Here is a 25,000-nt window from a genome sequence, read left to right on the forward strand (position 1 = left end):
CCCCCAGCTTTATTGCCCTCTCCACTTGATGCCAACTGGTTTTGGGTCTCAGGTGTCATGGGAAGGGGCTCATTTTTTTGTATTAGTGGTTGACATTTGTGCTGTTTCACTGGGGGTCACGTTTGTGTATTGATCATGTTGCACATCATTTAAATTTGACTCTTAATACGTTACAACTGTAAATATTCAGGTACAAGTGCTCAGTGAAGGGCACGATACAACAACTCCATCTGAATTTTTAGTTAATGCCAGAGGGTCACCTGTGGCCCATTTAGGCCAAGTCCAGCTCCAGGGACAGTCAAATCCAATTTTTCTCACACAGATGTGATGTTTTTTTATGATGGCGTCACCAGGATGACGAGTCTTCAGCTTGAGTTCTGCCCACAGTTGTACCAATTCAGAGACGAGCACACAAGACACATCTGAACACATGCAAGTAAAGCGGACAAACGACTCAAACGTCTCCAACTTCTTGCTGAAGGACCACACGCCACGGCATGGCTGCTGCACACTTTGACAACACTTGTGTCCCCAAGGCTTGTATTTCTGTAAGAGTCAGACCTCAAGTTGTTCTCCACCAGTCCTGCTCGTCTCTGGTGAGCCTGTGAACAGATGTGCTGGTCACACTTGTGCTGTCATTTCTGATTTCTCGCTCTGCCATCTTGAGCTGACTTTATTTCCAGACAGACTCCCTTGAATGGTATCTTAATGTTATTGCAGTTCATTTGCCCGCAGTTACCGACTTTGATCAGATACACGCATGCAGGCCACGTTCAGGGCAGACATCTGCACACAACCCACTTGTGATGGATTTGGGGGCCTGAAAAAAAAATAACCAGAATGTAAGAAATCAGAGATGAGAAAAAAAGCAGACTTGATGGCACAGCTTTAGGGCCACTAGGCAGGCCATGAACACTGAAGTGAACACCAGGGTCACACAAAAGGGAATAAACATTGAAAGTGGTGGATCGGTCCTCGAGGCCAGTGTCACCACTGCCACTCGATACTCATCCAGGCCAAGATGTTACAAACAGTGGCCTTAACTCCCACAACTCCATGTCCATTTTTTGACGGGCCCACTGTCCCTTGTGTCATTCACTTTCAGAACACACACTTGGCACGCAAAACTTACACTAAGAAACTCGATCCCACTCCTCACGTGTTTCGCTTTGCCTGTCTATCTGTCTGTCCGTTTCTTCATAGCTGTGCACATCCAACGCCACACACACAGCCTCTTCTCTGGGCCGTGAGCAGCTGCACCCACTTGGTGGTCCTGGGTAACTGGCATAGAAATACACACAAAAACATTCCGCTTCGATACAAATAACGAAGCCCAGCAGAGGCTCGTCATCCACAAGACCAGAGAATCAGAGAATCCTCAGATCAACACGGGGCCCCCTTGAGGGTACCAACCAACCAACCAGCCAGTAAAACGGGAGCTGCCATCAGCCTGCCTTAGGAGGAGGTGCAGCCCCATTGCACAGATTGCTAACGCCATGTCAGTGTCACGATCTTTCTCTTTATATTTTGGTTTCCCTAGCCCTGAACTCCGCGTACCCTCCATCTCTCTGCCATTGTCTTATTTCTCTTGCGTGGGTCACACTTACTACCATTTAAACGTGGGTGGGGTGGGGGGTGGTCCACTTGGTGTTTTCTGTGAGTTGTGGGATGCCGGAGTCCTCAAACTTTTACCGGGCGCTCCTCGCCGTTTCTTCGCGTTTGGTTCCCAGCTGCCTTTCCTTACTCGCGCACGCTGACGTTTAGCCGCCTCGCCTCGCTTCGCCTCACCACACCACACTGATGTGGAGCTCGCGGTCTCCCCTCGCGCGTCCGAAGCGCCTGTCGAGCGGCAAGCGCCGCCGACCACGTGACCGAGACGCGCACACTCGTCTCGCCCAATGGCGTATCAGGACTCGGCGCTCGATTACTGCACTTGACTCAGCGCTCGACTGCTTAGCCTGCTTGCTCCTGCTGGGATCGGAACGAGTGTCCGGCTGCGGCCGCCGCCGAGCCGAGCTGAGCGCACCAAACGGAGGTGAGTGGGGCCGAGGGGCGAGGGGCTGCTTACTCGTGGGCGCGGTGACGATTGGGGGCGGCGGTCTGGTGCTGTGGGCTGCGCGGCGGCTTCCAGTCTGTTCGCTGCGTCCGCGGCCTGCGCTTCCCGGTGGGCGACAGGGGAGGCGGCTTTGTGTGGGAGACGCAGGCCGGGAGGAGGCTTCGCTTGTGGTCGTCCGTTGCCGCGCCTGAGATTTCCAGGCTGCCGTTATTCTTGATCGGCTTCTTACGAACGTATCTCCAGTGCTTTCACCGAGGAGTCTGAGAGGCGGTCGCGGGGCGCCTGTCGCCCCACGGTACGCTTCGGTGCGGCTGTCAGGAGGCGTTGTGAAGTCGCCTGCCGGTCCGCCAACCCCCCCCCATCCCCGTGCACACGTATGAGCCGTGAATGACCCGGGAGGGGGCGAGGGTCGGTGTGGGCGTGGTCGGTGCTTGACCGGAACCACCACGGCCCTCGTCAGCTCGGCTCCTTTGAGGGTTCTGGCGGGCGCTTCCGTGCCGTGGTACTGGGCACCTGCAAAGTGACCATCACATGGCAAGAACGACCAGTCGCCGGGTGATGAGCTCACAGATGTCTTCTTTCTGTAGGCCGCCCTCATCCAACGTCCTGTTTGAAACAAGTAGGAGATGATCCACCGATCCCTGGCCGTCCGTCTGCAGCTGCCCGCCTGACACTATGGGCTGCACTTCTGCCAAGCATGTGTCTACAGTGCCAAGTGACGAGGAGGGAGGCAAAGGGAAGACCTACCACAATGGTGACGTCTTTGGAGGTAAGCATATGAAGGGTCCAGTGCCGCAGACGTCACCCGTGCCCCTGTTCTTGGGTGATGGCAATGCTGCTGAGCACACTGTTGCTATGGTGATGTTACATACCTCCTGGCACAGGAAAAAAAAACTGCCAAAAGCAGAGCCGCAGCTAGAGCCGGGCATGTAGAGACGCCTGGCCCAAAGTGTGACTGACCTTTCTGCCTCCTGCAGATGAGTACAAGGCTAAGACGGTGGAGGAAGTCAAGTACATGCATTGTGAAGAGGAGCGGGTAGCGACACGGAACCAGGACAATTTGGTAAGAGCCGAGGGCCGGGTGGTAACCAATTAGGAAAAGCCATGCCACAACCTGGGCAGCAAAGCTTCACCTGTCTTCATTGTGTCCATTACAGGAGAAGAGTGCCACCTCCAACCGGGCCAGAGGCCAGAAGGATGGCATGGGGATAGGCAACTCCCAGAGATCCAAGTGTGTGCCGTCCTGGCAAGTTGGACGTGTGTATATGTGTGGCCATAAGTTGTGAGAGTGTGTGGGACACCCCGCTGCCTCCTGCTTGCCCCCATTCAGGTTTTCTTTTCTTCTACTTTGCAGCATTCACACGTCTGAGAGTCAGCAAGAATTCTTTCGAATGCTGGATGAGAAAATTGAGAAGGTAAGCTGGGGTGTAGCGGTGACCACCACACAGTGCTACTGGGAGCGGTACTGACCCTCTCGCTCTCCTCAGGGGCGCGACTACTGTTCAGAGGAGGAGGACGTCACATAAGAAGCGGGCCACGGGCCTCTCTTTGTACATAAAGACTTTCAAACGGGCTACGGCCGGGGTGGCCCTGGAATCGGCACGTATGGGCTGCTTCTTGCCATATGCTGGGACTCGTGCCATGGATTGGGCCCCGTGGGGGACACATGCCAGCCCGACGGCTCCGGAGGGGGCCATGTACACAGTTGTATTCTTTTCACTTTCTATTGAAATAAACAGTGTTGTTTTTAGGGTGGCCTCCTTGTGTGTCATTGCAATCACCCGTAATAAAAGCACCTTTCGTGTATCAGGCTGGATGGTATGCCCAGGCGTGGAGGCTGCAACGGACGAATGACTCCCATCGAGTCGTCTCAAGCTCACACAACGTCCCGTGCGTTAGGGGGGGCCGGCAGCTGCCCCAGGACACACACACCCACCCACCCCTCGTCCCAACTGCACCTGAGCCAACAAGATGATCCCTACACCAGTGCATCACTTTATTAAAGTTCAATAAATTACGGCTTAAACACACGCCTGCTCTTTGCTCCCTTAGGCCTTGGCCATGCCCATGACTGCTGCATGCCTTTGCCCCCACAAATGGCTAGGAGTCTGGTTCTGCGCACCAAGGGCCAAGTTTCTATCCACAGCCATCAGCAGGACAGGCACTCTTGGTGACCACACGAGGTACAAAAGCAAAATGTTTCTCTTCCCCACCAAATCCATAGGGCAGCCAAGAACTGGACTTGGTGGTCTGGGAATGACTTAGGCCTACATTGGCCCCCACGAGCACTATATCCGTCTGGTGGTTAAAAAAGCCATGGCAGAGGTCAAAGTTCATCTCTTTCCATTTGCCGAAAGGCCTCAATGTCTTCTCTCCAATCAGAGAGGATTGACTCAATCGTGTGGCTAGTGCCCTTCTGGTCCTGCTTGTCCTTGGGCTCGGGCTCTGGCTCTGGCCCCGGCTCTGCCACTGGGTTATTATCCTTCATTTCCAGCTCTTCAGAGTGCAGTCTGTGGGCACCTGGGTCAGACATACTGTCTTCACCGGGAGAACAGTCTTCCCCAATTTTGTGCTCCACACCCACCATATCACTTGGGGGTGTGCAAGCTGCAGGTGGCTGCTTGGCGCCGATGGGGGCCTCTCCCCGATCTCGGGCCCGGTCCGACAGCAGCACCTCCACCTCCTGGAATTCCTGCAGAGCATTAAGGATGATTGAACCCTCCTTATGGAAAAGGAAGAGCAGGGGGATTGTGATGTCATCAGTGCTCTTGCCATCTCCTGCCATCTGAAAGAGCGGGGCTGTGTCACTGCTGCTTCCTTCATTGTCATCTAATAGACCGGAAAAGAGAGAGCTGAGAAAGTGCCATGCCCACTTAATAATAGACGAGGCCCCGCTAGTCACGTCACTTCTGCTTACCCACAACGATGCCCCCGATGGCTCCGGCCTCTTGCACATGTCGAGCTTTCTCTGCAAACATGCACAGGCCCCTCTGCATTAGAGCAATTTTTCCTGCTAGGGTGGCAGAGTTGGTTACTTCAGAACAGCCGTTGATGGGCTCGGCCAGTGCCACAAGTCCACGTACCTGAGGATGGGGAGAAAGGTGACCGTGAGGTGGCACGCCATACACGTGCCAAAAAAAAAAAAAAAAAGAGACAAAAACGACTCACCCCAGCACTGCTTTTGGAGAGGTCCAGACCAAACTGGGCAGGGCCGGCAGTGAGCACCACTCGCCCGAAGAAGGGCTGGGAGACAATCTGGACAGCGCGAGGGGGCAGCTGCTCTTTCTGTTGCTGGCTGGACAACTCGATCATCTCCTGCATGAAGCGAAGGCCATCCTCAGCATCCAGTGCACTGGCCGCCTGTGGGGTTCATCAAGTATGTATGAGTGGTGCCAACAACTGGCCAAGTTGGTAAATCCCACAGTGACCACTCCTTACCTGGGTGGCATGCTGCACCAGCTGCACGCGGCCATCCTTCAGGTGGATCAGAGAGACACCCATGCGCTTCAGGATGTCTAGATGCTCGGCATTGTTGGCCATGAAGTCCCTTGCCCTTAGTGGTGGGTGTGACCTTGCAGAGGGAGACGGGGTGCTCCTGTGTGGCAGAAGAACACGTCAAAGAACGCAGGGGCCAATTGCTATGCCAGGGAGCAGTGGTACACGCTTTTGAACCCATTCACATACCCCTGATGGCCACTCCTTGGGCAGTTCTTGTCTACCACCCCTCTTACTGGCTCCCTGATGTTTTGGGCAAAGGCGGGGTCATTTGGAAACAGCACTCGTGTGTTGGGGCAGGACCAGTCAAAGTTGCTGTCGTCCAGTGGTGCCGCTTCCGTGGGTTGTGCGGTCTGAGCAAATGAAAGTGAAACCCTGAGATGCTGCTACCAAGCCAGAGGGGCTCGGCCGACACCGCAGTCGAGCTTCTTGCTCCTCTTACCGCATTAGTCTGCCGCCAGGCACGGGTTGTGGTGGACAACCAAAGTGGAAGTAGATGAGCCTCAGTTGTGAAAACAAACTCCTCGATGTCAAACAGCAGGTCCTCCTTGTCAGCAAAGAGCAGGAATAGGTACTTAAACATCTCGGCCAAGAAGAAGGAGTCCATCCTGTGACAGGAAGAAAAGGAGCCGGCCGTTAAGTTGAGGCCAGGTGCCCCAGTGATTGACCCCCAGCCATCCTTTCATCTCACCTGTCTTCATGGCTCCCCGTCCGCACGTCCTTCATTGCTGCAAAGCCACAAGGCACCCGTGCAAACTTGTTCAAGTTGTCCAAGATGGACTTCCCAGCCTCCAGGTAGTAAGGGTCCCCCGTGGCCTGGCAAACAGAAGTGCTGTGAGCACCTGTGTCACAACAATTTGAGTACCACACACACACACACACAGAGCTGAGCTCCACTCACCTTATACAGAAAGTAAGTGCTCTCGGCAAACTCGGGCCGTAACGGGTGCTGTGCCCAGTGGACACGGAAATCTGTGGTGAAGGCCTGGGAGAGATCGGAAAACACGCTTAGTGGTCCGGCTGGTCAGAGATGGTTCAGCCCATCTGAGGATATGACCTACCTCTGGCAGGAAGTTATGCTTCTTGGTGACCTGATAAAGCATCTCATGAGTCTCGATGGCAGGCCGGATGTCTCCTTTCAACACCTTTAAGCACAACGGTGGACCTGTGAGTACCCGAACAACTCCAAATCCTCTGGGCACAAAATGCCCGTGCATACCTGCAATCCGGGGAAAAAGGCAAGCAGCGAATCCATCCAGGTGCGGGCGTTGAGCAGAGGCTTGTGGATGTGAACGTCCAGGAGAAGCGGCGGTTGGCTGATGTATTTCATTATTGACGTGTAGTGCTGAGGAGACAGAGTAGCGTCCATTTAATACCATGAATCGCCCCAACTCCCCCACGTGAAACAACTGGTTGGCCACTCACCGTATTGAAGCGCTGCAGAAAGAGCTCATCTCCCAGCAGGACGTAGGCCTTCAGCAGATACTCGTAGTACGAGTCAATCCCAGCTCCTACACCGCTGTCTAGAGATACAAGATCAAACGTGTGTTGGTCACCTCCAGTCCCATCACTAAAGCAACCCAGCATGGCAGCACTGCTCACCTCTGCGCACCCAGTCACCCGTATGAATGTTGATTGTGGTCCCGACCAGGTTGCTGTTCCTCTGCCGCTTCTCCCACAGGAAGTCGAGAGCTCTTCGAGCATGGAACTACAGGAAGACAGTCAGAATAAAGATGGAGCCACATTGTCAAAAACCTGCTCGCCATCCAAGCCTCTCGGGCAGCCTCACCTCAAAGATGGGGTCCCCAGTGAATCGACTAAGAGCTGCAAACTCAAGGATCATGGTCCCTGCACAGGCCGTGCAAGTGTCCGTCTCTGTGCCAGTCCGGGCCTCGGGACTCCGCAGTCCATGCTTCAGGTTGATCTGCATGAGGAGACGCTATGAGACACAAATCCAGCCAGCCGGCCGTCAAGGGAGCCCCCAACTACAGACACCTACCCTGGGGTACGGCAGCCCACTCGTCGTGTTAAAGGCCGGCAGCAGCCTCAGCCCCAGTTCTTTGGCCATGGTCAGCAACTCGCCACGGTACCAAGACATGTACGGACCGTCTTCCTGAAGTTTTAGAGCCACGGAATGGCCTCCCAGCAGCCCCCTGCGGTCAGATGTAGCAGTTATGATCCGTCCTCACGCGCACACCTTACCTTCTTGAAGGGTGTACAAGTGCTGAGCTCACCCCAGGACCCTGATATTGGTCTCAAACACAGACACGACAATGTCGTTATCAAGCCGGACATCCTGCAGCACTTGGCGTACGGCCTCCTCAAACTCCTCTGGCTTGTTCAGGACCTGGACGGATGAGCAGGACACACGGGGCATGTAGTGATCTGTCACAGAGCCAAGTGCTCAGCCAACAGTCCACCATGTGCTTCTTTGTTAGCCCCGAAATGGTGACAAATGTAGAGACAGCAAAGAGGATACTCACCGCGAGGGTGTCCAGCGTGTCCACCAGCGTCAGGGAGAACCTACAAAACAGGCCAGAAGGCGTTTAAAGGAGTCGACCGCTCAGGGGCGGCCTATTGGCCAATGGAGCATAGAGATAGATGATGCACTTTCACACTCCTGTACGGGTCTTACTGCTGCTGAACCCACCCTTTAAGGGTCCGCACGCTCACAAGTGGAGACAGAGGACCAGAATGCACTTACTTGTTTGACGGATGCTTTTAGCCAAGGCGACTTACAACTTTTGAGATGTTACGGGTGCCATGTCTCGTTTTGCCAGTTGGAGCGCAGCATACAGCGTCAGGCTTGAGCCAACAACCTCAGGGTTAGGAGTCCACTGCTTTAACTACTACGCCATTTGTAAATTTCTACCTGGCCAAAAATGAAAAGTGCCCAAAGCAGCAGCAAGTTCAACGGTGTGGAGGCTGAGTTGGCGAGACATTTACGTCAGCCTGCCCACCGTGGTGTGTGTTGGCACGTGTGCGTCCCTACTGACCCTCCTCCGTCTGTCCTTTCTCTTGTTTTGCCCGTGGGCTGCACAGACATAACAGGATATTTCAGAACATTCCCAAGCCAAGGAATTCTACTTTGCTTTTGACGCATATCACAGGCGGTTCTACGTGGCGTTAGAGAGCCCACCGCTACCTGACCCGAGTGTAGAGTAACGTCGAGTAATCAGCTCCTTCGCCCACAATGTGCCCAGCAAAATAAAGAACTAAACAACCAAACAAAACCCACAAGGCACCAACACCCTTCAGATCAGAATGCAAGCATTTGATACACAGACGTGGCACCGGAACGTCACCCGTGTTTGAATGCTTGAATCAAAATCACCCGGCCATTTCCACTAAGATACTCCTCCTCACCCTCGTCATATTAAAAGATGGATTCCCAAGCCTGCATGACGTGTCAATGCAAAGCAAGTGAGGTTGTGCACTTAAAGAAAATTTGGTGGGCCCACTGCCAGTCTGTGCCACCCAGTTGCTGGGTGTTTTATGACACATGTGGACATTAGTAATGAAATACGCCCGTGACAGTGCCAGTCGCAGCTTCTCTCTCACCTGGCAGTGATGGCTGCACTCACGGGCACAACTGCAAGTCTTCTGTTTTGTCGTTCAATTCCCTGCCATCATGAGGCCCTGCACTGAATGCCACGTGGGGAGGCACCATAGCTGGCATGTTGCTGCGGTTCCTGGCGCTCTGGGAGGTCACATCTGCTGAATGTATTTGCTTTTATTTATTGTGCACCTGCAGTAAGCACATCTGGACCCCCGCATATCGAATTGGCACCAATTACAAAAGTAACTTGAACATTCAAACACAAATTGTTAATGAGGCTGCAATGTGAACACCAAAGTCCATCTCACTAAAAGAATCGTAAAAACGGACCACTCGAGCCGCAGGGGTCTGCTTCATCAGGCGTGTGACGTTCAGCACGCAGTTAGGTAACGTTCTGATGAAGATCTCCGACTGCGGCCCTTCTGTCACTTATCTTACATCAGCGCCGGCTTTAGACACTGCAGGCTGGCGGACATTAAGGGTCACGCCAAGGCCTTCCCAACCCTTAGTGCAATGAACAATTGGCGTCTCAGCAGCACAAGCATACAGAGGGTTAGGGTAAAACCACACGTTACTGGTAAGAACCTGCTTCTGAAAAAAAATGGACGGACAGACGGCACTCACTGGAGGATCTCACCGTTGTGCGTCATTCATCACCGCCCTTCTAGTCTTCTCCACACTAAATGGGATTTGTTCCTGCCTTGCGCCCTGTGCTGGCTGGGATTGGCTCCAGCAGACCCCCGTGACCCTGTGGTTAGGATATAGCGGGTTGGGAAATGACTGACTGACCGGCCTCACAAGCAGACCACATAACCGTTTCCATCTTCTCACAGCAAGTCAAAGTGAAGGATTGAAGACCCACACTCTCGTGGCACTGGGACCTACGCTGCCCACAGCGATGTTTCTTTGTACACCCTGGTTAGCCCCCCAGCTCGCTTCAGCTTTATTTACAGAATGGTTTTCAAAGGAATGCTTTTCTTTTGTGGGAAAAAATAATCGGAATTATGAGTCGTAGCTGAAAATTTAGCAAAAGGGCAGAAGCCTTGAAGGGTGTTGGCCAACTACCTCTCAGTCCTTCATCACCTAACAGCAATGTGTGGTGCACACACTGGCACCAAGATGGCAGCCGTTGCATCATGCAGGTGGATGTCACACATTACAGAGGGAATGGGGAGAAATGTCAGCCACCAGTAAAGCATTTGAGTAGTGAGAAGAGCGCGATATAAATGAGAATCATCAATATTATTAATTACAGTGGACGGCTTTGTGACAGTCAAGATAAGACACACCACGGACATGTTGTGCTTCTTTTGACTGAAACTTGTTAACAAATGCTAATGCTGGAAGAGACTGTCAAGAGTGGTCTTTCTGGTCAATGGCACCACGCTGGAGCGGCTTGCCAACTTGCCAGTCAGCCATCGAATGCAATCGTCATGGCCTTCACGCCAACGGCAGCCATTCAAGTTTCGTTCAAAGGCGCAGGACAGACAACACCCTCGATTCTTACTCTGAGAAGCTCCCACAATCAAAGCAAATTCACAGGCTCTGTAGTCTGACAGGCGTTTAAATCAGAAAACGAAGAGAATGTCAAACCGACAAGCCACGTCGCTTACATCTGAAGGACCTCCACGTGCTCCATTCTCAGCGGTCTGGGGTGGGTATGCTGTGGGTGCGATTTGATCAAAGTCTGCCAAGTGCAACACGAACATGCCACCCCGCGGCACAGGCCCTCAGCGATTCTAGGATCAGTTCTACAAATACGGCATCAGAAACAAACATTTCAGTGGCTCCTTAGCACCTCTGGGATCAAAAGGAACAAGCGAGACGAAATGACAAGAAAGCGCTGGGGACACAGGAATGCCAGAATGAAAAAGCGCCAATGCGCTCAGGGCAGTAAAACATTTCTTCTGTACGAGTTCCTCATTTTTGCAACACAGCGAGCGTCTGTTTTAGAGCTGGAAACACCAGCCCACCCACATCCGAGTCCTGAGCCCGAATCTTTGGACCACAACAGCCGTCCCAAGCGCTCCACGTTACTGTAATGAAAAGAAACAAATGAGAGGGCAGCAACATAAATGAAGAAAACGACTGCAGCAAAGCTACACGGGGATTATGAATGAAGTCCTCAAAGGGATTTCAGTTTACGTCCTCCAACAGTGAAGGGCAGTGCATACGTCAGTTATCTGTGCCCACCAAGGAAAGCGAAGACAGCAGAGAACATCACTGGGGTGCCTCTCCCTCCCTTCACTACCGGACGTATTTTACAAATGCATTGGGCAGGACCCCTCACACCGGCTTCTGCCATCCAAGAGAAGATACTGCAGCATCAGAGCCAGATACCCCAAGCTGTCGTGCTGCCCCCTGGCATCTTCAAGCAGCCCTAAAAACAGAACTCTTCTACATGATGGCCACTGTCCTGCAAAGACGAGCGTGAAGATCTCATACTGACCTTGAAGGACGGGACACTCTTGACATCCTTCTTCTGTGAAACATTCTGACCTGTCATTGTCTACACGTCTTAAACTACTATCACCATACATTATTATAAACTATTTATTTATTACATCACATATCTATTGACTATTTATTTAAGTACAGTGCGTCTGGAAAGTATTCCCAGCGCTTCATCACTTTCTCCACATTTTGTTATGTTACAGCCTTATTCCACAATGGATTCAATTCATTTTTTCCCTCAGAATTCTACACACAACACCCCATAATGACAACGTGAAAAAAGTTTACTTGAGGTTTTTGCAAATTTATTAAAAATAAAACAATTGAGAAATCCCATGTCCATAAGTATTCCCAGCCTTTGCCATGAAGCTCCACATTGAGCTCAGGTCCATCCTGTGTCCCCTGATCATCCTTGAGATGTTTCATTGGAGTCCACCTGTGGTCAATTCAGTTGACTGGACCTGATTTGAAAGGCACACACCTGTCTATAGAAGGTCCCACAGTTGACAGTTCATGTCAGAGCACAAACCAAGCATGAAGTCAAAGGAATTGTCTGTAGACCTCCGAGACAGGATTGTCTTGAGGCACAAATCTGGGGAAGGTTACAGAAAAAATTCTGCTGCTTTGAAGGTCCCAATGAGCACAGTGGCCTCCATCATCTGTAAGTGGACTCTTCCTAGAGCTGGCTGGCCATCTAAACTGAGCAATTGGGTGAGAAGGGCCTTAGTCAGGGAGGTGACCAAGAAACCAATGCTCACTCTGTCAGAGCTCCAGAGGTCCTCTGTGGACAAAGGAGAACCTTCCAGAAGGACAACCATCTCTGCAGCAATCCACTAATCAGGCCTGTATGGTAGAGTGGCCAGAGGGAAGACACTCCTTAGTAAAAGGCACATGGCAGCCCACCTAGAGTTTGCCAAAAAGCACCTGAATGACTCTCAGACCATGAGAAACAAAATTCTCTGGTCTGCTGAGACAAAGATTGAACTCTTTGGTGTGAATGCCAGGCGTCACGTTTGTAGGAAACCAGGCACCGCTCATCACCAGGCCAATACCATCCCTACAGTGAAGCATGGTGGTGGCAGCATCAGGAACTGAGAGACTAGTCAGGATAAAGGGAAAGATGAGTGCAGCAATGTACAGAGACATCCTGGATGAAAACCTGCTCCAGAGTGCTCTTGACCTCAGACTGGGGTGACGGTTCATCTTTCAGCAGGACAACGACCCTAAGCACACAGCCAAGATATCAAGGAGTGGCTTCAGGACAACTCTGTGAATGTCCTTGAGTGGCCCAGACTTGAATCTGATTGAACATCTCTGGAGAGATCTTAAAATGGCTGTGCACCGACCCTGATGGAGCTTGAGAGGTGCTGCAAAGAGGAATGGGTGAAACTGGCCAAGGATAGGTGTGCCAAGCTTGTGGCATCATATTCAAAAAGACTTGAGGCTGGAATTGCTGCCAAAGGTGCATCGACAAAGTATTGAGCAAAGGCTGTGAATACTTTCTGGACGCACTGTATGAAGATTGCAGAGATGTTCACATTGCTCACTACACGTCAATATTGCTGCTACTTCTTTGTCTTGTCTTGTCTGTTTAATGTCATTTTAAATTTTTTATTTGCACTTCATGTTGTTACACTGTGGACCCTGAGCTTCACCATTTTGTCTCTCTGCTTACTTGTTTGTGGCTGAGATGACAATAAAGTTCACTTTGACTATTCCCGGACACTATCTGGATTACCAAATATCAGCCTCACAGTCCACCTTAAGAGTCCATCTTAAGCAAGTCAGCAAGTGTAAGTCACACAGGCGGCCATACAGACGTGCTGACTGCATGTGTGGCTGGTGCTCCTGCCAGGGCCGAGCCGTCCCACATCATGCCATACCAGTCCCTTGTGCTGCATTCACGTACTGTTGGGCAAATAGGAAATCCAAGTATCTCAGGGAAACTGTCCCATGAATCGACTATGAAGTGCTGCGACCTTTCAACAATAAAAATACAAGCTGATTCATCAAAATGTGCTTTTCTTTTGGTTGAATTGTATTTGGAGCTATGCAATATATGCCCAGTGTGTTTAGGGCACTGACATATGAAATCATTACAAAGGCAGTGTGGTGGACCTTCAGAACTTGACTTGATGTTACTGTGGAGGAGTTAAGAGGACACGACCGGCCAGCTTTCTTGGGCCACTCGTCCAGATTGCTCCTAACAAAAGCAACCTTGTGTGCCCCCTAAAGCCCAACCAGAAAATCTATATGAACTTCAAGAGGGGAATTCACAAGGGGCAACTCCAAAACATCTGTGTGCCCAAACACGCCATGGCACAGTCACTCACCACCCTCTTCATCCAAACGAGACCAACGCCGTTTCTTTTTAACGCTCCTCCTTACCACACCAGTGCCCTTCACTGCCATCACCAACTTTGAGCATCAGTTTAAAGACTACCCTGCCCGCATACCACTGCATGTCCACTACTGGAGACATTTTAACCAACCCCTTATATTAAGAACCAGACAGTAAATACTTTTAGGAATCCAAACCTGCTAAGCAATGCAAACCCAGAGTATTGCCAGAACATTTTAAATCCCGCGTATAACAAAGAACTTGCCCATCTCTTACCAAGCCTGTGTGCCCTTTGCTCCAGGTCAGTGCATTTACAGGCAGGGAGCTTTCGGAGCCCAAGAGCCCGAATGTGAACCAGAAGATCTAATCGCCATCTCCGACTCACCACAAAACCTCTGCCAGTCACCCACCGTACCCGATTGTGTTTCAAGGGCTAGGAATCCACACTTTAATGTTCTCCACACCGCGTCCTTCTTAAACGAGGTTTGTCAAGATCAAGGAAGCTCCTGCCTGGCACACACTGGGAGTGGTGCCACATAAAGTAAACCTGCGCACACTTCAGTTTCTTTACTGCTCGGTGAATGGCTGCTCATTCTAATGGGTGTTGCCCGAGTTCGTCACGGGTATGGAATTGCAAACAGCAGCAGCAGCAATGAAGAGTCGGCAGAGCGGCACTGGAGACTACGCCGTGGCCATGCTTGATAGGGCTTTGGGGTCTTTTTGGGTCTTCTGGCCCATCTTTAAGGGAATATCCCGATGTCATTGTCATAACTCAGCCATAGAAGCCACACTGTCCATGGTGTGATGGGCATCTTTTAGGGAAATATCTGCAAGAGGTGCCCCAGTCTCGGGTACAACAGGTTCAACATAACATCACCCTTTGACCGACACGCCATCTCAATCCCACCTAATCCAGTTCAGAGTTGGCCCCCAATTGGACCAGCTTAGCTGTACCAGTTTACCCAAGCTGCACAGGTTTGTGAATGCCATCAAAAAACCAAAATATCATCAACAACCACCGGGTTTACCAAAGTTAGCCAGTTGCTTCTGAGGAGATACAAAGAAAATCAAAGCACCCACAGAAGAAGAGAGTGAACTCTGGACAGAGACAGTGAGTGACAGCAGGACCCCGAGGACACAACTGTAAGCACCGTGCTGCCCTCCGCTGGCACCCACAGCTTCAAACAAGAATGTTCAGCTCACACTGGGATTCTGCAAACCACTTAAATACACTGAACTGGGACTGCCAGCCGCCCATCCGTCCATTATCCAACCCGCTATATCCTAACTACAGGGTCTATCTTCAGACCACCGAAAGATAATTAATTACATGTGCTGGAAATTGAAGCACTGCTCTGACAATCTGGTACTTCTTTAATGTTATAAAAGAAGGGCTTGCTGCATACTCTTAGGTAAAAGACGCTCAGTTATGACTTCTGTACAATATGAAGCTCCATTTCCGTAACCCGCTCGTCACTTACACTCTCAACAAGAAGGCTCCTGCCATACTCACTTGCCCAGAGCGTCATCCACATCACCCCGGCTGGGCTCCAGCCCTCGTACCCGTCCCCGGCACGTCAGGGGCATCAGCTCGTCCGCTGGGTAAGCGTGGTCCTGAAGTGGACAAACAAGATCGGTCACACCGGCCGGTCACACCATGACGGGGTCAGTAACCGTCCTCAGTAACTCACCATGTAGTTTCTGAACGCGTGATCGAACATCTCAAGCACTTGATCCCTGCAAAGAGACATAAAGATGGCTTACAGGGCGGCAAACGATACTTCTGGGCTTCATTTCGTCGCTCCGGCGAGCGGGCATTGACCTCTCAAAAGCCCACTTTGCTTTTCTCCATCCCCGACTCCCTGCGTCGATCCTTTTCGCACAGACACGTACCAGCGAGCTCAGCTTGGACCGGCATGGGTTGCTCACAGGGATGATGAACAGTGCCAAGGGCAGCCCCACAACTGAGAGCCCCATCATCCGCCCGTCCCCACACATCCCGTATGTATGATGCCAATCCTCGGGCCACCCGACGACCCCACCCCATTTTACCTGAGTTTGTGCCGGTCCTCTTTGGTCATGCTGTGCCCGAGTCCCGATAGCGAAAACACCAGCGACAGAAACAAAGTCAATGCCCAGGTCGCCGTGCACCCCCGTTGTAGGGCATGAAAGCTGCCAGGGGCTCCTTCTGTTTTCATGAACACAGCCATCCGGCCCTAGAAGGCCCTTTGTCTGCTCCTGCGCTGCCGTTAACGGTACCAAGCCTTGGCCTCGACGCTCCACGTTAATGTCCCTCTCTCCCGGGCTGTCAGGCACTATAGGCCACGCTATCATGACAGCCACTGGCGCCTATACGGCAGCTTCCTCGATTCACCGCCATCGTCCTCTTAATGGTGATGACGCTGGACTCCTCCGTACTGACGTCGGCAACATCCTGTTGAGGCGGGCTCTTACGGCAACGTTGGAAAGCTCGCCATTCTGATTGGTCAACTAGTTGTCAAACACACTCTTTTATCGGCAATTGGTCTTTATTTCGAGAAGCTCGGCGTATCGCACCAAACTAGGACGGAGACTGGCGGGTAGGAAGGCCATTGAAGTGAAAACCCGGGCAGCTGGGCGGGCTCTCACTGAGGGATGAACCAATCAAAAGTTGCGATCATTCGGTTCCGCGTCGCTCTCGCCGTAGTCGTCAGCTCTGGCCCGCCCTTTAAGCCAACACGGTTAAAGTGTAAGTTAAAAAAGTGAATCTGGACGGATATTCGTGGCTGGCGTTCTCTATTTTGTCTTTGCAGATACACGTTGCAGCGGCCTTTCAATAACTCCGTTTAAGTAACTGAGCTGCAGTGCAAGTGTATCGCAGTGTAGTGCCTCACGCCTCTGTGGCAGCTAATCGCGCCGCGTGACAACTAAGAATACTCCGTGGCAGCTTTGCACAACTAAGAAGCGAGTCGCCCGATTAAAGTGTGCAGAGGAGTAACGTGCAGCAAGAAGCTAAGGCGCACGAACGGACTCCCGCACCCTCGGCGTTCGCTGTTAGTACCGAACTACATTTCCCACAATGCATCTGGTCACTCAGCTGAAAAAAGGGTCATCTGACTGAGCTGTCGGCTCTAAGTCACTGAGACAGAACCCGTGAGGAACGACGGAAAGGTAAGACGGTGTGCAGCAGACGGCACGGAGCGGCGCACTCCTTAGGAGAGCGATGCGATCCTGGATCGCCGAGCAAGGAGACTGTGCTGGGGCACACGGGGAGGATACATCGGTCCAGGGATTACGGGTTGGGTTGGGTTAAGCAGAGGGATCTGGACAAACGTATGACTGCTCTGCCCGTGTGTGTTCTGTCCTCTCAGATGACTTCCCCCGTGAAACAACCATTGACGGGTCTGATTGCAGCTACCTTCACCCCACTCACCCCTCATGGGTAAGCAGTTTCTGACGAGTTGCCTCACCGTCTACAGTTCTGCCCTTCGCTCAAAATGCCGCTTTTATTTTAAGGGAGGTGGACGTGTCTGTGATCGGCCCTTATGTGGACTATCTGGTGAACAAGCAAGGCATCAAGCACGTTTTCGGTAAGTTCTTCGCCATTTGTGCTGCTTTTGCTGCAGTAACTGATCTCTAAAGTGTGGCCCCTGGTCTCTGACAGTGAATGGGAGCACTGGAGAAGGAATGTCGCTCAGCGTGGACGAGAGGAAGTCGCTGGCTGCAGAATGGTGTCGCCAAAGCAAAAATAAGTAAGGAGGATGAGTCCTGTGGGGTGTGGAAAGGTGGGTCAAAGTGTACAAAGGAGTGACCCCGGGGGTCTGTGCTGGTCTTGTCAGGCTGGAGCAGGTGATCATCCACGTCGGGTGCTTGAGCGTCTCGGATTCCAAGGAGCTGGTGAGTCTTTGTGGTCTCAAGAAGGTAGTCATTCTGCTGAGTGGGCTTAAAGTGGCCTGGCTAGGGAAGTTCAATGGGAACATTTTCTGTTTCCTTTATGCTTTGGTCATTTGTGAGCAAACGGTGCCCCCTAGTGAGCATTCTCGAGCTATGTCCGTTTACCATCCTCAGTCTTGTTGGGGTGGGTATGAAGGCTGGCTCTGGGTGACATTCATGACTTTTAAATGCTAAGTAGAATTGTATTTGTCCCCGGGGGGAAATGTGGCTTTTTAGAGGAGCTCATTAAATACTTCAATAAGTAAATATACACCCCTTAGAATGACTACTTAAGAAGAACATGTCAAAAAGGGGACTGTAATGTGTCGGGGGCAGGTGCTGCAGGCTTTGTCATTTCCTTAGCAGTGCCACTTGCCTGGTCTTGATGGTTCGAATGACCCTAACAGAAGCTCATCACTTGTGCCGCAGGCCAGACACGCTGCCGAGATCGGGGCTGATGGCATTTCAATAATTGCCCCGTCCTTCTTCAAGCCGTCTAGCCGAGGTGAGTCCTGCTGCCTTCTAGAATGCCCGCTGCTGTGGTTTTGAACTTCACGTGCCAATTTGTTCCTCCCCTCCCAGATTGCCTGGTGCAGTTTCTGAAAGAAGTGACCTCCGCAGCCCCCCATCTGCCCTTCTACTATTACCACCTGCCAGCCCTGACCGGAGTTCACAGTGAGTTCCTGCTGAGCTTTGCTTTCATCTTTGTAGGCTCGTAGTGTTCTGCATATGAATTACAAACTCGGATACACAAAAGTGAATAAAAACACGAATAGGCCAATCGGCGCGTATTTAAACCAAATGAAAGCTGCGATGACTTGGTGTGCTCAGGACGCTTTCTGCCCCGCGTGAGGCTTTGCCACCTTTGCCAAACCATAAAGACGTTCGTTTCCGTGAATTTCTGGCCAGCATAAGCCCACCTGCCTCCGGCCTTCTTGTCCTGTTTTTGTGCAGTTCCGGCCGCCAGCGTCCTGGATGGCATACAGAAGTCCATTCCCTCATTCCAGGGCCTCAAGTTCAGTGACAGGGACTTGCTGGACTTTGGCCTGTGTGTCTACAAGAGTCCAAAGTCTTGGCCAATGCTTTATGGAGTGGATGAGGTAGGCAGACTGCACCGTGGGGATGAGCCACGCGGCGTAAAGCAGGTAAGACCGGGGACTCGCCTCTGCTCCACCGTACCCTTCCAAATGATTTGATTTGTCTTTCAGCAACTTTTGGCTGGCCTGGCCCTGGGGGCACATGGTGCCATTGGCAGGTAGACCTTGCATCATTTATTGGTCTCTCTTATGTATGGTCTGCCACCTTTTGGTGGGTTCGGGTGACTTTGTGTTAAACTGTCTTGCTGTCTTCTGATCTGCAGCACCTACAACTACTTGGGAACGACTTTCAATGAGATGCTGGATGCGTTTACAAAGGGAGATCTTGCCGGCGCCCAGATCACCCAGGTACCCCAGAGAGAAACGTGACCTCCCGCCTGGGCTGGTTGTGCCCTGCTGTTCTCTTCTCTTCTCTACCTCTTTTTGTTTCTTTGTTTCCTTGCAGTTTAAAGTTCAGGAGGTTTTCCATTTTGCCATGCAGCATGGTGAGTATCCCGGCCTCCTGCCCGCTCCTCGCTGCCGTCAAGCACAGTACCAGACATGGCCACTCTGTGTCTTTTGCAGGTTTCAACTTGTCCCTCAGCAAGCGCGTGATGTGTCTGCTGTCTGGCTTGCCCCTCGGCCCCCCGCGCCTCCCCCTGGCTCCCTGCTCCGAGGAGGCTGCTAGGCTTTTTCAGGCCAAGATCCAGGACACTCTAGGGCTTCATTGACACCCTGGACGGGTGTGAAGTTGGACTGGGATCCACGCTCCCTAGGACTGCCTGTTTAGGGTCTCTCGGGGGGGGTCTCGGTGCTGCAGGTGGACCAGCCTTCATGTGCCTTAGCGCCGGCCGCTCTCTGTTCCTTGCAATAAATGTTTCTGACCCACACATGTGCTGTATGTCTGCTTCATTGTAGGGGCAGGAAACTGGGCAGACTTAGGAGATGCCACGCTAGGGGGCTCAGTTAGGTAGGGCACCGGCAGAGAAGAGAAATGGATATGGAAATGGATAGAAAAGCTTCAGAGGGTGACAAAGATGGGATCAACCATGACAGGGGGTGGAAGGCTAGAATTAGAAATAAAACATAGAATGGAGTCAGGCTGGAGAAATTGGGAAAAGGGATCTTGAGAAGTGGAGGAAAGAGTAGCACGTGGAAAACAGCGAGGGGTCCGAGCAGCAGCAGCAGCAGCACTGACGCAAACTGGAAGTGTGAAGTAACGAGAGCAGCGCGGGATTTACTATCAAGCACAATAGGGCATCAAGGGGTACGGTGTGGGCACCACAGAGATATTCCATTGTTGGACTTCCCATGGGCACTATGGTGCAGCTGAACCGGCTCCTCACATTAAATCAAAGAATGAAAAACAAATAAAGTGCTCAAAAAAATGAAAGGACCACCTTGAAAACCCCTCAGATCTCAATGGGGGGAAAAAAAACCTCCTGCTGGCCATCAATACTGATCTGGAGTGAGATGGTGATGTGTGAGGAGCAAAAGGATGGGAATGAAATGATCAACCGACAGAGAGACCCCCAACAATCAAAGGGAACAAATGAGGGTGGCAGGTAGGTAGGCAGGGAGTCCATGTGGTGAAACGTCACTGCAGCAACTCCAAATGGTCCTCGGTAGGTATGCCAGGGCCTGACAACGTCCTAAAGACAAGACAGATGGTGTCTTGGGGCATCTCCTCCCAGATCTGGACCGGGACATCACTGAGCTCCTGGACTAGCTGAGGCGTCAGATGGACCCAAACATAACGTCCCATCGAGAGGGGTCAAGTGTTGGAGTGTTTGGGGGCAGTCAATGGGATCAATCCTCTCGCCATATGAGGCTGGCATTGTCTCATGTGCACCAGAAGCAACCAGCAGAGGGTCTGACAAGGGGGCCAAGGATTTCAACCCAATACCTAATGGCAGCCAAAGTGCCCACCGTTGTCTCGCCTGTAGAGGTCTGTGTGTCCCTCCATGGATATGCCTCCCCAGACTGGCCATCACTGACCCACCACCAACCCGGTCATGTTAAACAGGCAGCATAATGTTCTCCACGGCTTCTCCAGATCCTTCCACGTCTGTCACATGTGCTCAGGGTGAGCCTGTTCTCATCTGTGAAGACCACAGGGAGCTAATAGTGGACCTGCCAGTTCTGGTATTCTATGGCAAATGCCAATCGAGCTCCACGGTGCCCACTAGGAGACACAGTCGGGCCCTCAGGACCCCCTCATGAAGTCTGTTTCTGATTGTTTGCTCAGCGACATTCACACCAGTGGCCTGCTGGAGGTCATTTTGTAGACTCTGCCAGTGCTCATCCTGTTCCTCGTTACCCAAAGGAGCAGATACCCTGCTGGTGGGTTAAAGACCTTCTATGAGGTGCCCTGTCCAGCTCTCCTCGAGGAACCGCCTGTCTGTCTCCTGGAATCTCCTCCATGCTGCCCTTGAGACTGTGCTGGGAGACACACAGCAATGGCACGTGATATTGATGTGCCATCCTGGAGAAGTTAGACTACCTGTGCCAGAACTCTGTGGGGTCCAGGTATGGCCTGTAGTGACACTGACCAGAGTCACACACAAAACGAGGGACACAACAGATGAGGTGAGTAAAATGTGAGTGGCCGCCCACCACCTGTTAACCCATTCATTCCTGTTTTAGGGGGGCATCTCATTGTTGCCCCCAGTGCACCAAAGCAGCTGAACTGATGAGCCCCCCCTGCTACTTCACTGAGCAGATCAACGGCCCACCAGTCCCATTGAGTTGACGCTGTACTCTCATTTTTTGAGCGGTATTTATACAATAAAGAAAAGAATAATAAAATAGTAATAATAGAGGTTAATGATATATCCAGTATTAATCTTGGGAATACAATAAAATTAGAATCTGGTAAGTGCCACACAGTCCACGGAGGTTCACGTGATCACTCTTGTCCTGGTCACATGCAGCCATACGCTTTATCCAACTTTTTAATTAAGACCCATTTATTTAGCACTACAGCTCAATGTTTTTGGGCTTCGTGTTGTGATTCAGAGTCCTTACTCGCCGATTTCAGTTGTAAACTGCTGCATTTAATAATAATAATACATTTCATTTATATAGCGCCTTTCTCACGCTCAAGGCACAGAATTTAAGAAAGAACAGCAGGTTATCCAGTATATAGTATTGTACTAAATCAGATAAATAAAGAAAGAAGATTAAGACAGTAAATTCAGAGAAAGTCTAACAGACAACATCATTGATGGTCCAACACACACACACACACACACACACACACACACACACAGGTGACATGAACATCTTGACATGGAGGTAAACTGACAGAAGGTAATAAAGTCAAGTTGAGCTGACAGCCTTCCTGAACAGATGAGTTTTAAAAGAATTCATGGAGTCGGCTGACCTGATTATTTTGGGATGTCATTCCAGAGTCTGGCACTCGCCATACAGCTGAAGGCCCTGCTGTCACCCATGGAGTGTAGATTAGTGGGGGGCACAGAATCAGAGGACCTTAGTGGGCAGACAGGCACATCGTGATGGAGAAGGTCACTGAGGTAGTTTAAGGCTTTGTAGTTTATTAGTAGGATTTTATATTTGATTCTGTAAGACACAGGGAGTCAGTGAAGACGGAGCAGGATGGTGTGATGTGCTCACTGCTGCTGGTTCGAGTGACGACTCTTACAGCTGAGTTTTGAATAAGCTGGAGCTGTGAAATAAGATTTAGGGTTTACTGCCTGCCTGCCTGTCTGTTTTCTTAACCAGCTTCAGTGATAAATGAGGTGAAAATGACAGGTGACATTTAAACCTGCGCACAAACATCAGGAGGGATTGGCGTCAAGATGAGGTTATGAAAGAAATGACAGAGGAGGACAAGACCAAGAAGTACAAAACACAGGGATACTAATCTCCAAAAATGACAAATCTAAAATGTGAAAAAGCTTTGTCTTGAAAGAATGAAAGCACCAACATGCCATGTCATTAAAATACAACTTCCATTACCTGCTAGGCGTGCCTTGTAAATACAAATCTGGTTGGAATGAAACGCACACACCCAGGACGGCAGGACCAGAGCTGAAGATCCCCTGCCTTTGAATGACAGCGCGCAGGCCGCCCGCCACAAGAGGGCGCGCTTAGCTCAAACTGGGCGCCTCATCTTGGACTTCCGGCCGTCATCGACGACCCGCTTGCTTTCCGTTACTCGGCTGTTCTCCGGTACGCTGTGTGTCACTGTGCTCCATCACCATGGTTTTGCTGACAATGATCGCTAGGATTGCGGACGGACTGCCGCTTGCCGCTTCCATGCAGGAGGACGAACAGGTGCGCTTGGTGGGGCGGTGCGGGGTGTCGTCGTTCGCCGGCTGCCTGCCTGTTTAGTGTTCCCTGTGGTGCTGACGCGCCGCTGTTTCTTTCTCTTGCAGTCCGGCCGCGACCTCCAACAGTACCAAAACCAGGCCAAGCAGCTCTTCCGTAAGCTCAACGAGCACTCGCCCACCCGGTGCACGCTGGAGGCCGGGCCCGTCACCTTCCAGTAAGTGGCCCCCGGCCCCGCACGGTCGCCGGCTTCGCGAGCGCCGGCCGCCCCCAGTGACGCCGTGTTGCTGTCTCTTGTCTGTCTTTCAGCTACGCCATCGAGAAAGGGGTCTGCTACCTGGTGCTCTGCGAGGCGAGCTTCGCCAAGAAACTGGCATTCGCCTACCTCGAGGACCTGCAGGCCGAGTTCGACGAGCAGCACGGGAAGAAGGTGTCCACGGTGTCCCGGCCGTACTCCTTCATCGAGTTCGGTGAGTCGATGCGCATCTTCGCAGCGCTGCCTGCGTTGGTTTGCGTCGCTCGGCGGCCCGTTGTAAGCGTCTCGATTGCTTCCTTTGCAGACACGTACATCCAGAAGACCAAGAAGTCGTACATTGACAGCCGTGCCCGGCGCAACCTGGGGAGCATCAACAGCGATCTGCAGGACGTGCAGAGGATTATGGTGGCCAACATCGAGGAGGTCCTGCAGCGAGGAGAGGCGCTCTCAGGTGACTGGCGTCTTGATGTAATGAAACAACAGGGCGGCGGCTTTACGTTTTACCGAGGGGTTCCCCTCCGCGCTGATTTTGTTTCTAGCGGTGCCCGGTGCCACCCTTCACACGGCACCTGGCCTCACGTGCTTCGTGGTCCTGGCAAGTGAAGGTCCTTTTAGATTTGCAGATTTTTGCACACAAGGCACACTGGCGGTCTGTCAAATTTCAAATGAGTTCAGTCGGTGACTTCTGAAAGGTTTTGTCACAATCTGAAGGTCCCCAAGTGCTGCTTCAAGCTGGATGGTTGGCCGTTTTGAATATTTTGGGGCAGCCTATGGTTGTATGCTTGGTCTTGTCTGACATGGCGGCCTTTTGAATCCTCCAGCAGTAAAAAGGATGATGGTGTCCACTAGCAGACCACACCTCAGCCAATCGGATATGGCCAACCAAAGGCACATCTGAATGTATAGGGTGGTCCGGATCTAATTTTGCAATTTTCATTACACTATAACTTAAGTTTATTACATGGAAAATAACCTGAAAAATCCCAGACCATCAAAGTGTGCGAACTGACGACCTGAAGAATCGTCTTCGTGCCAAACTGGAATCAAAGTCATCCAGACGATCTGGACCACCCTGTAGTCAAGTGTAAAACACACATAGGAAGGGACCTTACTTAACACAAGATGTCAGACCCCTGTTCACTCCTGGCTGGCTGGCACAGAGCTGGCATTTCAGTGTGGTTGGTGGCACTTTACGTATCCCAGAGATTCACCCGGTGCCATAGCTCTTTGAAAGGACCAGGCTCGGTTCATCCTGCCCGCAGTCTTCCTCGTACACGTCCACACACCTCGTTTTGTTCTCGTGCAGTTTGTGCTTGGTGGTCTTCCACCTTGTAAGGGTCACTGATTGTCCTTTCTAAAGAGAGTGGACACTGAAGTGACCAGAGGTGGCCGTGACTGTCGTGTTAGGGAGCGATTCTTTATCCAAACGTGTAATGCGTTACAAATGAGCCCCCCTTGGGTTACGTTTTTGCTGCTTGTTCTTTTTCTTTTTCACGAGAGTCTGGACACTCGACCGGCCAGCGTTTTGTTTTTATTCTAAAGCCACATGTGGGTGGAC

General features: G+C 51.6%; 4 protein-coding genes across 6 annotated transcripts; 3 read left to right on the forward strand and 1 right to left on the reverse strand.

Moving 5' to 3' along the window:
* The first annotated feature begins 1,924 nt into the window (after positions 1 to 1,924).
* LOC120521299 (uncharacterized protein C1orf21-like) lies at positions 1,925 to 4,136 on the forward strand. Of its 3 annotated transcripts, none has more exons than XM_039743013.1 (6): positions 1,925 to 2,035; positions 2,644 to 2,825; positions 3,034 to 3,119; positions 3,214 to 3,313; positions 3,411 to 3,471; positions 3,544 to 4,136. In XM_039743013.1, the coding sequence occupies exons 2-6, from the start codon at positions 2,732 to 2,734 to the stop codon at positions 3,908 to 3,910; spliced, it is 708 nt and encodes a 235-aa protein (XP_039598947.1). In that variant the 5' UTR covers positions 1,925 to 2,035; positions 2,644 to 2,731; the 3' UTR covers positions 3,911 to 4,136. The 3 variants fall into 3 exon arrangements, with proteins under 3 accessions (XP_039598947.1, XP_039598948.1, XP_039598949.1); XM_039743014.1 differs by having other exon boundaries at positions 1,927 to 2,035; positions 3,214 to 3,302; positions 3,544 to 3,684; XM_039743015.1 differs by having other exon boundaries at positions 1,929 to 2,035; positions 3,214 to 3,287; positions 3,544 to 3,684.
* Positions 4,137 to 4,269: 133 nt separating this feature from the next.
* On the reverse strand, positions 4,270 to 16,334 carry edem3 (ER degradation enhancer, mannosidase alpha-like 3). The gene is made up of 19 exons (XM_039743011.1): positions 15,958 to 16,334; positions 15,597 to 15,642; positions 15,419 to 15,519; positions 8,035 to 8,074; positions 7,786 to 7,898; positions 7,551 to 7,704; positions 7,341 to 7,475; positions 7,154 to 7,259; positions 6,977 to 7,074; positions 6,771 to 6,896; positions 6,613 to 6,696; positions 6,453 to 6,536; positions 6,243 to 6,367; positions 5,994 to 6,159; positions 5,741 to 5,904; positions 5,495 to 5,651; positions 5,225 to 5,416; positions 4,974 to 5,139; positions 4,270 to 4,885 (listed from the first exon to the last, which is right to left on the reverse strand). Exons 1-19 carry the CDS (start codon positions 16,113 to 16,115, stop codon positions 4,383 to 4,385), a joined length of 2,718 nt encoding a protein of 905 aa, XP_039598945.1. The 5' UTR covers positions 16,116 to 16,334; the 3' UTR covers positions 4,270 to 4,382.
* A 255-nt stretch (positions 16,335 to 16,589) lies between these two features.
* Positions 16,590 to 19,783, forward strand: npl (N-acetylneuraminate pyruvate lyase (dihydrodipicolinate synthase)). Its single transcript, XM_039743012.1, has 12 exons — positions 16,590 to 17,055; positions 17,256 to 17,326; positions 17,401 to 17,474; positions 17,549 to 17,636; positions 17,724 to 17,781; positions 18,247 to 18,322; positions 18,400 to 18,492; positions 18,772 to 18,917; positions 19,026 to 19,072; positions 19,178 to 19,262; positions 19,360 to 19,399; positions 19,479 to 19,783. Exons 2-12 carry the CDS (start codon positions 17,256 to 17,258, stop codon positions 19,622 to 19,624), a joined length of 924 nt encoding a protein of 307 aa, XP_039598946.1. The 5' UTR covers positions 16,590 to 17,055; the 3' UTR covers positions 19,625 to 19,783.
* A 3,255-nt stretch (positions 19,784 to 23,038) lies between these two features.
* Positions 23,039 to 24,058, forward strand: sec22bb (SEC22 homolog B, vesicle trafficking protein b). The gene is made up of 4 exons (XM_039743010.1): positions 23,039 to 23,192; positions 23,294 to 23,403; positions 23,496 to 23,656; positions 23,747 to 24,058. The coding sequence occupies exons 1-4, from the start codon at positions 23,118 to 23,120 to the stop codon at positions 24,043 to 24,045; spliced, it is 645 nt and encodes a 214-aa protein (XP_039598944.1). The 5' UTR covers positions 23,039 to 23,117; the 3' UTR covers positions 24,046 to 24,058.
* Positions 24,059 to 25,000: the final 942 nt, after the last annotated feature.

The sequence above is a fragment of the Polypterus senegalus genome, unplaced genomic scaffold, assembly GCF_016835505.1.
Source record: "Polypterus senegalus isolate Bchr_013 unplaced genomic scaffold, ASM1683550v1 scaffold_5844, whole genome shotgun sequence".
Taxonomy (NCBI): domain Eukaryota; kingdom Metazoa; phylum Chordata; class Cladistia; order Polypteriformes; family Polypteridae; genus Polypterus; species Polypterus senegalus.

Coding starts and splice junctions, on each gene's coding strand:
- LOC120521299 (XM_039743013.1), top strand. CDS start 2,732: ATGGGCTGCACTTCTGCCAAGCATGTGTCTACAGTGCCAAGTGACGAG. Junction 2,826..3,033: donor CAATGGTGACGTCTTTGGAG/GTAAGCATATGA, acceptor TGCCTCCTGCAG/ATGAGTACAAGGCTAAGACG. Junction 3,120..3,213: donor CACGGAACCAGGACAATTTG/GTAAGAGCCGAG, acceptor TGTCCATTACAG/GAGAAGAGTGCCACCTCCAA.
- edem3 (XM_039743011.1), bottom strand. CDS start 16,115: ATGGCTGTGTTCATGAAAACAGAAGGAGCCCCTGGCAGCTTTCATGCC. Junction 6,697..6,770: donor CCTTTTTCCCCGGATTGCAG/GTATGCACGGGC, acceptor TTGTGCTTAAAG/GTGTTGAAAGGAGACATCCG. Junction 6,368..6,452: donor GCACTTACTTTCTGTATAAG/GTGAGTGGAGCT, acceptor TCTGTTTGCCAG/GCCACGGGGGACCCTTACTA.
- npl (XM_039743012.1), top strand. CDS start 17,256: ATGACTTCCCCCGTGAAACAACCATTGACGGGTCTGATTGCAGCTACC. Junction 17,637..17,723: donor TGTCGCCAAAGCAAAAATAA/GTAAGGAGGATG, acceptor TGGTCTTGTCAG/GCTGGAGCAGGTGATCATCC. Junction 17,782..18,246: donor TCTCGGATTCCAAGGAGCTG/GTGAGTCTTTGT, acceptor CTTGTGCCGCAG/GCCAGACACGCTGCCGAGAT.
- sec22bb (XM_039743010.1), top strand. CDS start 23,118: ATGGTTTTGCTGACAATGATCGCTAGGATTGCGGACGGACTGCCGCTT. Junction 23,193..23,293: donor CCATGCAGGAGGACGAACAG/GTGCGCTTGGTG, acceptor TTTCTCTTGCAG/TCCGGCCGCGACCTCCAACA. Junction 23,404..23,495: donor GCCGGGCCCGTCACCTTCCA/GTAAGTGGCCCC, acceptor TCTGTCTTTCAG/CTACGCCATCGAGAAAGGGG.